The following is a 15,186-nucleotide window of genomic DNA, read 5'->3' as shown; positions in this document are numbered from 1 at the left end:
TCTTTCCATCCGCAGGAGAACTTCAACACTTTCTCCATAAAGTGAACAGGGAAGGCCGAAAGTTTACTTGATAAAGTTTTAAATATGGATATTTTTCTTACACTAACGCATCGATTCGCTTCAGAAGGCCTTTATTAACACCCCAGAGCCGCTGGAGCAGTTATATGATGGACAGATGCACTTTTTATGCAACTATTAGTGCAATTCTAATGCTTGGATTAGCCTGGACTTTTGTAATATAACTGTCTGAAAGAAGAATGTCATACACACCTCGGATGACTTGGGGGGAAGAGTAAATCATGGGCTAATTTTCCTTTTTGGGTGAACTATCCCTTTAATCCACTTTAATAGCAAATTATCTGATTAAATCAGTGAGCAAGTGTAGACTTAAAGGGTTAGTTCACCCAAAAATGAAAATTCTGTCATTAATGAATGACAGAATTCTGTCATTAAAGGCCTCCATTGGCTCAACTTTACACTCTCAAGACCCTTAAAAGACACTAAAGACTAAAGTTACAAAGTCCATCTCACTACAGCGGCTCTACAATAACTTTATAAAGAGACGAGAATAGTTTCTGTGCGCAAAAAAACCCTAAATAACGACTTATATAGTGATGACGATTTCAAAACACGGCCTCATGAAGCTTCGAAGCGTTATGAATCAGTGAGTCGATTCAGCGGTTCAGAGTGTTATGAATCAGTGAGTCGATTCAGTGGTTCAGAGCGTTATGAATCAGTGAGTCGATTCAGCGGTTTGAATCGCCAAATTTCAGCAGTTTGGCGGTTTGACACGCGATCCGAATCATGAATCGACTCACTGATTCATAACGCTCTGAACTGCTGAATCGACTCACTGATTCATAACGCTCTGAACTGCTGAATCGACTCACTGATTCATAACGCTCTGAACCGCTGAGTCGACTCACTGATTCATAACGCTTCGAAGCTTCATGATGCCTTGTCTTGAAATCGTCATCACTATATAAGTCGTTATTTAGGGTTTTTTTTGCGCACAGAAACTATTCTCGTCTTCATAAAGTTATTGTAGAGCCGCTGTAGTGAGATGGACTTTGTAACTTTAGTCTTTAGTGTCTTTTAAGGGTCTTGAGAGTGTAAAGTTGAGCCAATGGAGGCCTTTCAGAGCATCAGATTTACACTAAAATATCTTCATTTGTGTCTGAAGATGAACGGAGGTCTGACGGGTGTCCAACCACATGAGGCTCAGTCATTAATGACACAATTTTCATTTTTGGGTGAACTAACCCTTTAACAATAACAAACAAGAGAGTATAAATGTGACCGTATTAACAAACAATGGTAGTGCTTATATTCTCAACACCATCGTGGAAACTTGTAACCCAGTGGATTTGGTTTAGTAACTGGTCTTGACTGACTGAGCGGGTGTAGCTGTAGTTGTTTCCACATAAGCGGGGTTGTACGCAGGTTGAGCTGAGGTGTAGTCTGTGGGCAGCCGTGGTTGAGCTGGCTGTATTGGGTATGTGGCCTGACCACCATCATTTGGAGCCTGGCTGAAGGGAACAGGATACCCTGGACCTGCTGGAAAAAGAAAGCATTATCATTGTTGGGAATCCTGCTCAAATATCCTCGTCGTGTTGTTGCAGACATTACCAGCCTCCTGATATGGTTGTCCCCTAAACGCTCCAGTTGGCATGGGTTGACCTCCATACGATGGGTCGCTTGGCAAAGGCTGGTAAGGGAAGCACTGACCGCCAGGCTGAGGAAGGTATTGGGTCGTCACGACCGTAGTTGTCGCTATCACAGCTGCAAGAAGGTGGAAAACCATTGGAATGGCGTTCTAAAAGCATTCGGCTCTTTTGCCGTACATCATTGACACTTACGTCTCGGACTTCTGAACCTTTTATAGAGACAGCAGCAGGGACAGACCCAGCAGGTGATGAGCACAATGATGAGGGTCACAAGGATGGGCATTATTACTACGGGGACGAATTCACCAGCCGCAGAGTCTCTTCGAGGAGGAGTACCCAAATTCTTCAAACTTTTTCTGGACAGATTATGAAGGACAACAATTCAATTGTGAGTTAAACTGCAGTTCATGGACTGGCCACAGAAGGAGCAGAATCTCATTGAGCTCATGTTAAAATGGCCAACTTTACAGCAGAAGAACACATGTTTACAGTCTGGGACAAACTGTGCTTTTGGTCTGTACGGCTAATGTTGCCCTTCATGACGACTGTGAGGGGGGAAATTATTTATAACTCATTCGTTTACATTATATAAAGCCTTAAAGGGTTAGTTCACCCAAAACTGTAAATTGTGTCATTAATGACTGAGCCTCATGTGGTTGGACACCCGTCAGACCTCCGTTCATCTTCAGACACAAATGAAGATATTTTATTGTAAATCTGATGCTCTGAAAGGCCTCCATTGGCTCAACTTTACACTCTCAAGACCCTTAAAAGACACTAAAGACTAAAGTTACAAAGTCCATCTCACTACAGCGGCTCTACAATAACTTTATGAACACGAGAATAGTTTCTGTGCGCAAAAAAACCCTAAATAACGACTTATATAGTGATGACGATTTCAAAACACGGCCTCATGAAGCTTCGAAGCGTTATGAATCAATTAGCCCAATGATGATTCGGATCGCGTGTCAAACCGCCAAACTGCTGAAATTTGGCGATTCAAACTGCTGAATCGACTCACTGATTCATAACGCTTCAAACCGCTGATTCGACTCACTGATTCATAACGCTTCAAACCGCTGATTCGACTCACTGATTCATAACGCTTCAAACCGCTGATTCAACTCACTGATTCATAACGCTCCAAACCGCTGAATCGACTCACTGATTCATAACGCTCCAAACCGCTGAATCGACTCACTGATTCATAACGCTTTGAAGCTTAATGATGCCGTGTTTTGAAATCGTCATCACTATATAAGTCGTTATTTAGGGTTTTTTTGCGCACAGAAACTATTCTCGTCTTCATAAAGTTATTGTAGAGCCGCTGTAGTGAGATGGACTTTGTAACTTTAGTCTTTAGTGTCTTTTAAGGGTCTTGAGAGTGTAAAGTTGAGCCAATGGAGGCCTTTCAGAGCATCAGATTTACACTAAAATATCTTCATTTGTGTCTGAAGATGAACGGAGGTCTGACGGGTGTCCAACCACATGAGGGTAAGTAATTAATGACAGAATTTTCATTTTTGGGTGAACTAAATCTTTAAAATTCTGCATAATTAAGGGCGTGGCCACTTTGAGTGACAGGTGGATTGCCGTTTGTCTGCTGTCTGTTACTGTGCGTTCACACCAAACGCGAATAGAGCGTCAAAATCACGCCTAGTTTGACGTGTGAACATTTTGAATCCATTCGCACGTCCGCGGCGTATTGGACTGGAGGTCCCGCCACGCGGAAGGCGCGTTTCGCGAATTGGATGCGAATTGAGCGTCTTGTGCGATACGCGCATTACACGCGAGTGGTGCTTTTTGTGCATTCACGCGTTTGAAGCGAATTTGTGTCTGGCACCCGAGTTGAAAAATTGGAAATTTCCCGTCAATTTGCGCCGCGTTAACCAATCAGGAGCCTGCTCGCTGCTGTCACGTGATGAAGTGACGATGAGAAACCCTGCATAAATTAAAAATACTACTATTGTGTCACAAAATGTAGTTTTAAGACTTTTTCAGGTGGGAATGTAGTGGTTTAAAGCTCGAAGGCTGATCTTTGGTTTTCTATAATTTGTTGTCTGCCAAATCGTTTTGACTGAGGGCAAAGAGAAGTTTCTTAACTTTATATTTTAAGGATATTTAAATACACATGCAGTGAAGATAATGTAGGCGTCGCCTGGACCACGTGTGTGTGGCTATTAATGCTTAATATATATTTGTAATGAAAATGAAAAGAGGCAGAGTGGTGTTTTATGACATATTTCTCCTGGAGCGCCTTGAACGCACGTCTATTTCTCTTCAAACGCTCGATTTATACACAAGCGTCCAATTTGCTGTGACACGTGAATGGATTCAAATTTTTCGCGTGTGAAACTAGACGCGATTTTGACGCTCTATTCGGGTTTGGTGTGAACGCAGCATTAGTCGTCACCTCAGCTCCGCCCACGTCCCGCCTCTTTGCCCATTTTCTGTTATTTTCTGTGACTCGACAAGATGGCGACGGCCAGCTCGACCCGACTTTACGCTTCAGAACTGCTCTTCAGAATCCTATAGTGACGTCACGGACACTACGCCCATATTTTTTCACAGTCTATGGCTGGGACTGAAGAGTTCCCTTACGAGAGTACTCTCGTATTGCGTTTTGCTAAAACGCTATGGGGGAATTCCTTTCCTCGAGATATTGAAGCAAATTTTTATCCAAAAATACCTTTTATATGCAGTGCAGCTGCACAACTCTCAGCAGGAAGCAGCTGCGTGCTGATTGTCTGTGCTGCTGCAACTGCAGCAACCTATAGCGAGACCGTGGGGCGGGACGGACCAATCAGGTCCTTCCAAATTCCCGCCACAAGGGGCAACAGAATTTGCATAGCCTAGGGTATATAAGACCCACTCTCGCAAGGTTAGTCAGATGAATTCTTCTTCAGCGACTTGCAATCGTTGAGCTCCGGATCGAAGCCTGCCGTCGACACGCACCCAGCGGAACACGCAGCCTGAGGACGTCGGATTCTCCGCCTTCAGCCTGCCTTCCAGCTGCGCCATCCGGCACCATATCCTTTAATACCTTCTGTTTTTCAAACATTCAAAAAAGAGCCGAGACGTTGTTGCAAATGTCTCGTTCCTGCGCCTCGTGCAGAGGTTTCATCGCGGACGAGGATCGGCACATCATCTGCGTGTCATGTCTCGGACGAGACCACACGCAGGCTGCACTCAACCAGGGCGGCTGCCCTGAGTGCGACGAGCTGGCGCTGCAGACCCTTCGGGCTCGGCTCGCCAGCTTCGACTCGGATCCCGTCCCGTGCTCCCAGCCTCTAGAGCCACGGAAGAAAAAACGTCGCGACCAGAGGCCACCGGAGCGCTCTGACGAGCACACGCCGGGCATGTCCCCGCGTGCCTCGCCATCGTCCGTGTTGTTCGTCGACGAGCAGCACAGCTCCCCTCGCATAGCGGCTGCTGCTGTTTCGTTCGGCGGAAGAGGATGACAGCCTTTCCCTTGCTGCATCCGGGAGCGGGTGGTCGGACGCCGCCTCGGAGCACGCCACTTCGTCGCGGACGGCTAGCGGCGTCATAACCTCAGTCGACGCTGAGCTTATGCGCTTGCTCACCAAGGCCGTGGACGACCTCGGCATTGACTGGTCTCAGCCCGAGGAGCCCACGAGAAGCCGGCTGGATGAGTGGTATTTCGAGAACCGCCGTCAACCTACCGCTCAAAGACCCGCTCCCTTCTTTCCAGAAGTCCACGAGGAGCTAACAAAATCGTGGAAGGCGCCATTTTCTTCTCGCGCCAAATCCTCTTTTTCTCCAGCGCTCTCGGTAGTCGATGGCGCTCAGAAAAAAGGATATCAAGCCCTTCCTCCCCTCGAGGAAGCTGTCGCTGCACACCTTTGCCCGCCCTCCGCCAGAGGATGGCAGTCAAAGACCGTGCACCCTTCCAAAGCCTGCCGCACTACGTCCAGCCTCGCCGGTCGAGCATTCGCCTCCGCCGGCCAGGCGGCGTCAGCGCTGCACTCCATGGCGGTGCTTCAAGTCTTCCAGGCCAAACTCCTCCGTTCCCTGGACGAGTCTGTTCCTGATAACGAGGCTCTGAAGGATCTGCGCGGCGCCACTGACTTGGCCCTGCGCGCCACCAAGGCCAATGCTCAGGCGATCGGCAGATGCATGGCCAGCCTGACGGTGTTGGAGCGCCATTTGTGGCTTAACTTAACGGAGATGAAGGACACGGACAAGACCGCTTTCCTGGACGCGCCCATTTTGCCTTCAGGATTGTTTGGTTCCGCCGTGGTTGGGTTCACGGAGCGCTTCACTGAGGCACAGAAGGCTTCGCAGGCAATGCGACATTTCCTGCCCAAGCGTTCCAGCTCCTCCGCTAGCCGTCAAGCTAAAGCTGTACCAGCCCAGCCCACCAAGGCGCCGCCTTCAGCTCGCCAGCCTCACGCGGCTTCCAAGCCCGGACAGCGTTCCCGCTCTACGAGCCGCAGCAGACCGCCGGAGCGTCGAGGTCCACGACCCAGCAATGTGTCGAAACCTGAGCCTCCGAAGCCGTCCTAGCCAGAGGTATGAAGAGAAGGCGGATAGTGCCCGCTTCGGCCGGTGCACCGCCTCGCTCTCTTCTAAAACGTTCCCCAGCTCCCTTCAAGGCGGCTGGGAACGCCACATTCACAGCCAACGAGCCCGCAAGCAAGCGCGCTCGCCTGTACACAAACGCCGTTTTCACTGCGACCCATATGAGTCACAAAAAGAGCTTTTTCTCTGTAGGCAGTGTGTCAGCATTAAAGCATGTACCCCTACACTCAAGCACTCCCCCATGTTCCCCAGCCCCCTGCACTCAGGTGGCTGGAAACATTATTCTCACAGTCAACGAGCCCGCACTCAAGCGCGCTCGCCTGTACACAAGCACCAATACTCAATGTCCCCCGGCCCCCTACACTCAGGCGGCGGGAAACAATTCCCTCATAAGCGCCAGCTTAGCGCAAGGTTATCGGGCCACCGAGTCCCTGTTACTCAGCGACTCGCCCCACAGATTAATTCAGCCCCTGGCTTCGAAGGCCGAAGCCTGGCGGGCCATTCCCGGCATTTCGAAATGGGTGTTGAACATAATAGAACGAGGTTACTCGCTACAGTTTGCTCGCAGACCACCGCGCTTTCGCGCCGTGGAAGAGACAACGGTGAGAAGCGACAAAAGTCACGTGCCTCGAACCGAGATATCAAAACTGTTAATAAAGGGAGCGGTAGAAGCCGTACACCCCTCACAGAGCGAGTCGGGCTTTTACAGCCGTTACTTCCTTGTACCAAAAAAGGACGGTGGTCTAAGACCCATCCTAGACCTCAGACATTTGAACAAAGCCCTTATGAAGTGCCCGTTCAGAATGTTGAGAATGAAACAAATCCTCGCGCACATTCGCCCGGGAGATTGGTTTTTCACTGTGGATCTAGAGGATGCCTATTTCCACATACAAATAGCCCCCCATCACAGGCCATTCTTGAGATTCGCCTTCGAGGGGAAAGCATACAAGGTGCTACCTTTTTGTCTATCTCTAGCCCCTCGCACGTTTACAAAGTGCATGGAAGCAGCGCTAACCCCGCTGAGGCTTCGGGGAATGAGAATTCTCAACTATCTCGACGACTGGCTCATAATAGCTCAGTCAGAGATACAGTTATTAAACCACAGATCTTGGCTTCTCAACCATTTACAATGCCTGGGACTCAGAATCAACGTGGCAAAGAGTTTATTGTCTCCCACACAGAAAGTTTAGTTTCTGGGAACAGTATTGGACTCACTGCAGATGAGCGCGCGGCTGACGTCACAGCGCGCGCTCTCTGTTCGGAACCGAGCGGTTTCCCTCAGGTCCGGTGCACACATTCCTCTCAAACACTTTCAGAGGATGTTGGGTTTCATGGCCTCGGCGGCGCCAGTTCTCAGACTGGGTCTGTTGCACAGCACTGGCTGAATTGCCGCGTTCCAGCTCACGCATGGCTTTCAGGCCGATTGCTAATCAAGGTAGACCACAGCTGTATGTTAGCTCTGGCTCCTTGGAAAAATCCCGTCTGGTACAAGACGGGCGTGAGTTTGGGCACTGTTACGAAGTGGAAAGTTATCTCGACAGATGCATCCAACCTAGGTTGGGGAGCCCTTCACGAGGGCAGGCCGATCTCCGGTCTCTGGTCAGACTCGGAGAAGAGCCTTCATATAAACTGTCTAGAGATGAAAGCGGTCACGGTATCGCTAAGAGCTTTCCTTCCGTACATAAAATACCACCATGTCCTGATCCGAACAGACAGCAGGTCGGTGGTAGCCTATATAAATCGCCAAGGCGGTCTGAGATCTATCGATCTGCACTCAATGGCGGAAGAAGCCCTAATATGGGCAGAGCACAATCTGAGCTCGCTGAGAGCGACTCACGTGCCAGGCATTCTGAATCTGGGTCCGGACATGCTGTCCAGGGGCAAGTGTCCCCAGCAGAGTGGTCTCTTCACCCAAATATAATTCAGATAATTTGGGGCAAGTTTGGAGAGGCAAAAGTGGATCTTTTCGGCTCACAAGACAATGCTCAATGCCGAATATATTTCTCCAAGCACGAGGATGCGTTGGCCCACGAATGGCCCAACCTTCCTCTTTATGCGTTTCCCCCAATCTCAATGTTACCTCAGGTCATAGAGAGGATCAGGGAGAGCAAATGCGCTGTGCTTTTAATAGCCCCGCTTTGGAGAAATCAACCTTGGTTCTCACTGCTGAGTCAGATGTCAGATGCAGCTCCGTGGCCGATCCCGCTGAGGAGAGATCTCCTCATGCAGGCGGAACGGCAGATCTGGCATCCCCGTCCCGATCTATGGGCGCTTCATGTCTGGCCCATCAACGGGTACATGAGAACCTTTCTGAAAGCGTAATGAATACTATTACTGAAGCTAGAGCCCCCACAACTAGGCGGCTCTATTCAGGCAAATGGTCAGTCTTTTCGGACTGGTGTAAAGCGCGAAGTCTGACCCCACATGATTGTGCAGTGTCAGAGGTGCTTACATTTTTACAAGAGCTTCTGGACGCGGGTCGCTCCCCCTCCACGCTCAAAGTTTATGTGGCTGCTATAGCAGCGTATCACATTCAAGTGAACGGACTGTCACTAGGAAAGAGTGATCTCATTGTTCGCTTCCTTAAAGGGGCTAGAAGGCTTCACCCACCTCGCCCCCCTTCAGTCCCTATATGGGACCTGTCCACGGTCCTGGATGTCATGAAGAGCTCTGCATTTGAGCCTCTGCATTCTGTGAGCTTAAAGCTCCTGTCACTAAAGACCGCTTTTCTGCTAGCGATCGCATCAGTTAAGCGAGTGGGTGATCTGCATGCGCTCTCTGTGAGCGCCTCGTGTCTGGAATTTGGGCCAAACGACTCCAAAGTCGTCCTCAAACCAAGACATGGATATGTACCTAAAGTGCTTTCAACTCCGTTCAGAGCACAGGTCATTTAACTTTCGGCACTTTCATCACAGTCAGATGAAATAGATGCTAATTTGCTCTGTCCTGTCAGAGCGCTGAGAATATACATAGAGCGTTCCGCTGTTTACAGGCAAACTGAACAGCTCTTTGTATGATTTGGCGGCCGCACCCGAGGGTGCGCGGTTACAAAGCAGACCCTGTCACGATGGATAGTGGATGCTATCTCACTGGCCTATGAGTCTAAAGATCTCAGTTGCCCCTTAGGCATTAAAGCCCATTCTACTAGAGGCATGGCCTCTTCGTGGGCTTGGTCTACTGGCATTTCTCTGAACGATATCTGTGCGGCGGCAGGCTGGGCCTCCCCGTCCACTTTTATCAGATTCTATAATTTAGATGTTCCGGCTTTACAAGCTGGGCTTCTTGCTGTATGAACAGATTTAACCCCTTAAAGGGGTGGTAAACCACGATTTCACTATTCTAACTTAAGCTAGTGTGTAATGTTGCTGCTTTAGCATAAACAACATCTGCAAAGTTACAACGTTCAAAGTTTAAAGCAAAGGGAGATATTTGCTTTTAAAGAAATCAGTTTCTAAGAACTACAGCAAACGGCCAGTAGGCGACTACACACATTCCTCCAGGGTTGGTGACATCACCAGGCTCAATATTTACATAAACCCCTCCTCCGAGAATATTAAATAAGGGGGGGTGAGGCCATTTTGTATCGCGGCGCTGTTGAGGTATAGTTAGGCTGGAGTGTTGTTGCCGCGATGCAGAGGAAACGCTGTTATTTTCATCCGGATTGCAGGTCTGGGGTACTTGCTTTGTTCAGCCTTCATAGGGACAGGGGTGCGTTGCAGAGCGTTTAACATACAGCATGTTATATGCACGTGTGTTTGAGACAGAAGGGAACAGGCACTTGCGGGGCTCCCGCAGCACATTTCACGGAGGAAAACTTTCACAATGTTCGCGAGTTCAATGCAGGATATGCACAACGGCTTGACCTGAAAGCTGGATTTACAAACAGAAGCTGTTCACGGGCCACAACCTGTAAGTCTGATTTATATTTCATTGATGTGTTTTCCTGTAATAGGTTGTAGAAAGGAAGTAAACAGATGACAACGCTGTTCTGCAAACCAGTCTGTTAAATGCTCATTCATACTTAACGTTATCCGACGAACACCTATCGTTACAAACACTAACGTTAAAATCTCAACAGCGAACTTGGCATTAGTGTAAATGATTCTTTGATTAGAGCTTTTATGTATTATGTATCTACAGGCATGCTAAACATGGTTCTGTGTGTGATTTGGCTACTATAGTAAAGCCAGTGTTTAGTGTTTTGGGTTAATAGTTCTTGCGACAGATATTTGGCTATAATCGTTCTAAAAATACAAAAGTAACAGTGCCATTCAGTAGCGATCACTATAGATCCGCAGTCTTTACTCATTAGGACTGAACAGGTTCTGCTCGATCATCTTCACTAAAATGTTCTGGGTCTGATTCGGGCTCAGATTGGTGTGGTTTTATTGACGCCATCGTTTCTAATACTGACCACAGTCTACCGGTAAGGTAAGGGGCGTGACGTTTCCGACAAACATATACTGCGGTTAGAGAATCACAACACACTGGGCCAGCTAACCAATCTTAGCCCATTGCATATTTTTGAGGGACTGGCTTCATACAACCCGGAAAGCATCAGACCGTTTTACAAGGAGGGACAGAGCAGTGTAGAATAAATGTCAAATATATGAAAAATAATGATTTTTTTTTTTAAAACAAAGCATTAACACATGTTACAGTGCACCCCACAAACACAATCAAGCCTTCAAAACAATGTGTTTTACCACCCCTTTAAGGCTCGATAAGTCCGGCCTGGGTTGAATATTGTTTAAGTCATAAGCATATTCCTTATACGGCCCGAAGTATCTGGCCACTCATTATTCCTGACCCGATTATGTCTGGTCTATACTTTTTATTGCACGCATATCGTGTTCATTCTCATGAGGGCCCGACTCAGGTCTGGCTCATTCTGAATTATTGATATCATACTACGGGCCCACCTAGGTTGGCCTGGGTTTGGTGTCGTCGGCTTTAGAGCCGTTAAGCAAGCACGGCGTTTTGCATTGGTCCCCCATAGCGTTTTAGCAAAACGCAATACGAGAGTACTCTCGTAAGGGAACGTTTCGGTTACTAACGTTACCTCGGTTCCCTAAGATGAGGGAACGAGTATTGCGTTTTGCTTGCCGTGCTTGCTCACTTGCTCAGGAGTCGCTTCAGTCGATTAACCTGACTAACCTTGCGAGAGTGGGTCTTATATACCCCAGGCTATGCAAATTCTGTTGCCCCTTGTGGCGGGAATTTGGAAGGACCTGATTGGTCCGTCCCGCCCCACGGTCTCGCTATAGGTTGCTGCAGTTGCAGCGGCACAGCCAATCAGCACGCAGCTGCTTCCTGCTGAGAGTTGTGCAGCTGCACTGCATATAAAAGGTATTTTTGGATAAAAATTTGCTTCAATATCTCGAGGAAAGGAATTCCCCCATAGCGTTTTAGCAAAACGCAATACTCGTTCCCTCATCTTAGGGAACCGAGGTTAGGTTAGTAACCAAAACGTTTTGTGCTTGTAGCAAAACGGGAAATGATGGTAAGAAGGTATTTCCTCTTTAGGTTTCCTGTTCTGAAAGCTCTCTGAATCTCACAGTAAAAGGCAGCTGTGCCCAGAACGTATTGCCATTGGTGCTCTTTTATGTTCAACTGCTTAAAAAATTATATATACACAAACATTTTTAATTATATAAATAACCAGAAGGGCAATTCGGTTCACTCTGGAATTGAATTTCCAATATATTTTTAGAATTGTGTTTTAGATTTATGGTTCTTAGATATATTGTTCATGTTCTAACAAAATAATAACGAGGTCTGAAATGATACATTATGACAAAATCTGGGACCATTTCCGCCTGGACTTGGCCGACCCAAATTTCAGCACGGCTAAAAGTGATAAACATGTGAGTATATGTTGTCTGAGCTGTAATAACCCCCGCAAAAAGAGGCGCTTTTAGATTGTTTGGTTATAAATTGATTGTTGAAAGTGTGTAACTCAGGCCCTGTGAGCTCTAGCACCCTGCAGACAGTTCCGGCTGTAAACACTAGATTACAGAAAACACTGGAGAACAGAGTTTAGTCTGGATCATGTGTGCAAGATTTATTCAGATGGATCTGAAGGGAGGAATATTACCTTTATAAATGGAGTATTTTTCAGTGTTTGCTGAGATATGCTGGAAACAGCCCAAACTGTCTGCAGGGTGCTAGAACATTTTGTCAGTTTTTTTTATATATTTTATGTAATTTCAGGGTTTTCTGTAAAATGACACTGGGATATTGCATTCATAACACTGTATATGGGTATGGAGGATGGGGGGGGGGGGGGGGGGGGGGTCTAATATTCCTCCCTTCAGATCCATCTGAATAAATCTTGCACACATGATCCAGACTAAACTCTTTTCTCCAGTGTTTTCTGTAATCTAGTGTTTACAGCCGGAACTGTCTGCAGGGTGCTAGAGCTCACAGGGCCTGAGTTACACACTTTCAACAATCAATTTATAACCAAACAATCTAAAAGCGCCTCTTTTTGGGGGGTTTATTACAGCTCAGACAACATATACTCACATGTTTATCACTTTTAGCAGTGCTTTATGAAACTTCAGAGGGTTTCCTGTAAAATAACACCAGTATTGTGTGTTTAGAGACACTGTAAGTGGGTAAATAAGTGACTTTGTGTAAAACAAATGCCAAAGTGATGCATATCTCCAGAAAGTAGATATTCTAAGCTTTCAAATGATACCACATATGAGGTCAGAGCTCCTCCACAGAAAGACATTTAAAGTATATACTTGATGATGTCACTCCGGACACTGATCAGGGTCTGCAGAGTTTAAGAGGTTAAGAAAGAAAAAAAGCAATTCCTCACAACAAACAGTCGACTCGTCCTTGGATTCTGTTTTGCGGATCGGAGCAGCAGTACGTCTCACCACAGGTCCCACAGCAGAACTTCCCAGAAACACACCATTCATATTTACCCCCGTACATGCTGCAATCCTCATCGCCTAAACGACAGAACAGGAGAAATGTGACCCACTCAGAAAAGGCTGTTGTGAATCCTGTTTGAAGGTTGTAGTAAATATCAGTTCAAGTAAAATGTTCATGCCTGTAGGCAGGGGGGGTTCGAATAAACCACCCCTAACTGCCAAAGGTCCAGAATTTAAGTCAGTTTTTTGTAATAAACAAGTGTTATTTTAAGTAATGACGGCCAATAATTCGAATCCGCACCTCTGTATTTTTCCGATGTGTAGGCTATAAATGTTGTGAAATAATTGCCTAATTATATAGTATTACTTTAATGTCACCGCTCGCAAACGTCAAAACATTTAAGAGACCAATCAAAACAAAGTAGGCGAAGTTGCTGAGCGCGAATTCCAGCGCGACACTTAGTAAACGTTCATAAAGTGCGAGGTAAGATGTACGTAGCTAAACTAAACATTTCATATTTGGCAGCTGTTTTAGGATTGAAATGTTAAACTACCGATAAAAACAATCATAATAAACATTTGTCTAATTTCGCCAATTTTTATTTAAAATCGGTATATAAATAATAATAATAATAATACATTTTATTTATAATGCGCCTTTCTCAGACTCAAAGCGCTACAGCATACAGACAGAGTAATCAAACCTTGCAACAATTAGCACGATTTATACATTATACAACCACTAAATACGTATATAATTTACGTGATTTAATGTAATAATTAGCAACTGTCAATGTGAGAGGACAAGAAACATTAACAAATCCGTTTTCGTCATATAATGAACTTAGTTTTAAAGCAATTTCTAATAATTTTCTTGGCCTTCAAACTTCTTAAAATGCACATATGTAGATCAGAGAAATCTAAATTTACTCGGGGGAGCAATTTACTACATTATGTTTCACAACATGAAACAAACACGTTAGCTTATAACATGTTTCCCATGTTCTGTCACGTGAATTTGTGATTTAAACTTTGTGGGGAAGTTTAGATTGGTTAGTAATTTGACAACATTGTAGTAAATATTTTCTGTGCACCAAAAAACGCTTATTAAGAAAACAGCAGACAAGATAATCCTGTGCAAATTAGTGGGGGGTTGAAAAAGGTCCACTTTTTGGGGAAAAATAACCCCCCCTTTCACAAAGCTGGCAACGGGCCTGAGTTCAAGCAGTATTTTTTTTTTTTTTTTACAGATATTTAAACTTTTCTGTGTTTGCGTGTGGATCAGTTCTTTCAATTAATCTAAAAATAATTAGCATCTGCTTCCATAATGTCCAAATGTGATGGTTCAGTGCATGAGCCATGTGTTCGTTCAGACCAATGAAAACTAACCAATCCCATTTTTTTGTGTGAACATGATACCTAATAACAACTGATTCATTGGGAAAAAACGAAGAAAAAACAAACAAACAAACAAACAAAAAAAAAAAACGGTTCGTAAAGAATCGAACATCTTGGAGCTGATCAGATTACAGTTTAAGCAACATAAACAGCTGGGATCAATTTTATTTTATTTATGACGACATAGAAACAGTTATAACACACGTTTCAACAACTGTACTTGCACACACACACAAACAAAATACTAACTTTAACTTGAGGCGAAAAGACACGTGCTTCCGATGGCGCGAAAAATAGTGCTGAGGAGAAATACGACTCTTGAAAAAGGCGAAAACACAAGCGATTATTGGGATAATTGGCCAGATAAATATTAAATACGCGCACAGCCTCGCACTAAATAATCAAACACGACATTTGTGCTGTATTCATACTTAAAAAATATAAATTCACTACGAAAACAAGGTCGTGTTTAAACCCGTTGAAACGTTTCCTTACCGACTATAGTCGTGAATAAACCCACGAACAGGAGAAGAAACGGGACGCTGGGAGCCATAGCAGCTCTTTCACCTCTCTCCCTCTGAGTGTGTGTGTGTGTGTGTGTGTGTGTTAATGAGAAAGACGCGTAGGTTTCAGGTGGGTTTTTTCTGCTGATGACTAGAGTGAGATATTTCCAATGCCTACTAAAACCAAGA

General features: G+C 45.7%; 1 protein-coding gene across 1 annotated transcript; it reads right to left on the bottom strand.

The window, feature by feature from the left end:
- Positions 1 to 1,260: 1,260 nt before the first annotated feature.
- Positions 1,261 to 15,066, bottom strand: LOC307120207 (protein shisa-5-like). The gene is made up of 5 exons (XM_079807092.1): positions 14,990 to 15,066; positions 13,039 to 13,174; positions 1,860 to 2,023; positions 1,630 to 1,782; positions 1,261 to 1,557 (listed from the first exon to the last, which is right to left on the bottom strand). Exons 1-5 carry the CDS (start codon positions 15,045 to 15,047, stop codon positions 1,373 to 1,375), a joined length of 696 nt encoding a protein of 231 aa, XP_079663218.1. The 5' UTR covers positions 15,048 to 15,066; the 3' UTR covers positions 1,261 to 1,372.
- Between the last annotated feature and the right edge of the window lie 120 nt (positions 15,067 to 15,186).

Source organism: Gobio gobio (assembly GCF_949357685.1).
Source record: "Gobio gobio genome assembly, chromosome: 24".
NCBI lineage: Eukaryota > Metazoa > Chordata > Actinopteri > Cypriniformes > Gobionidae > Gobio > Gobio gobio.
Note: the sequence above shows the minus strand (reverse complement) of the source record. Positions and strands in the feature narration are given on the sequence as shown.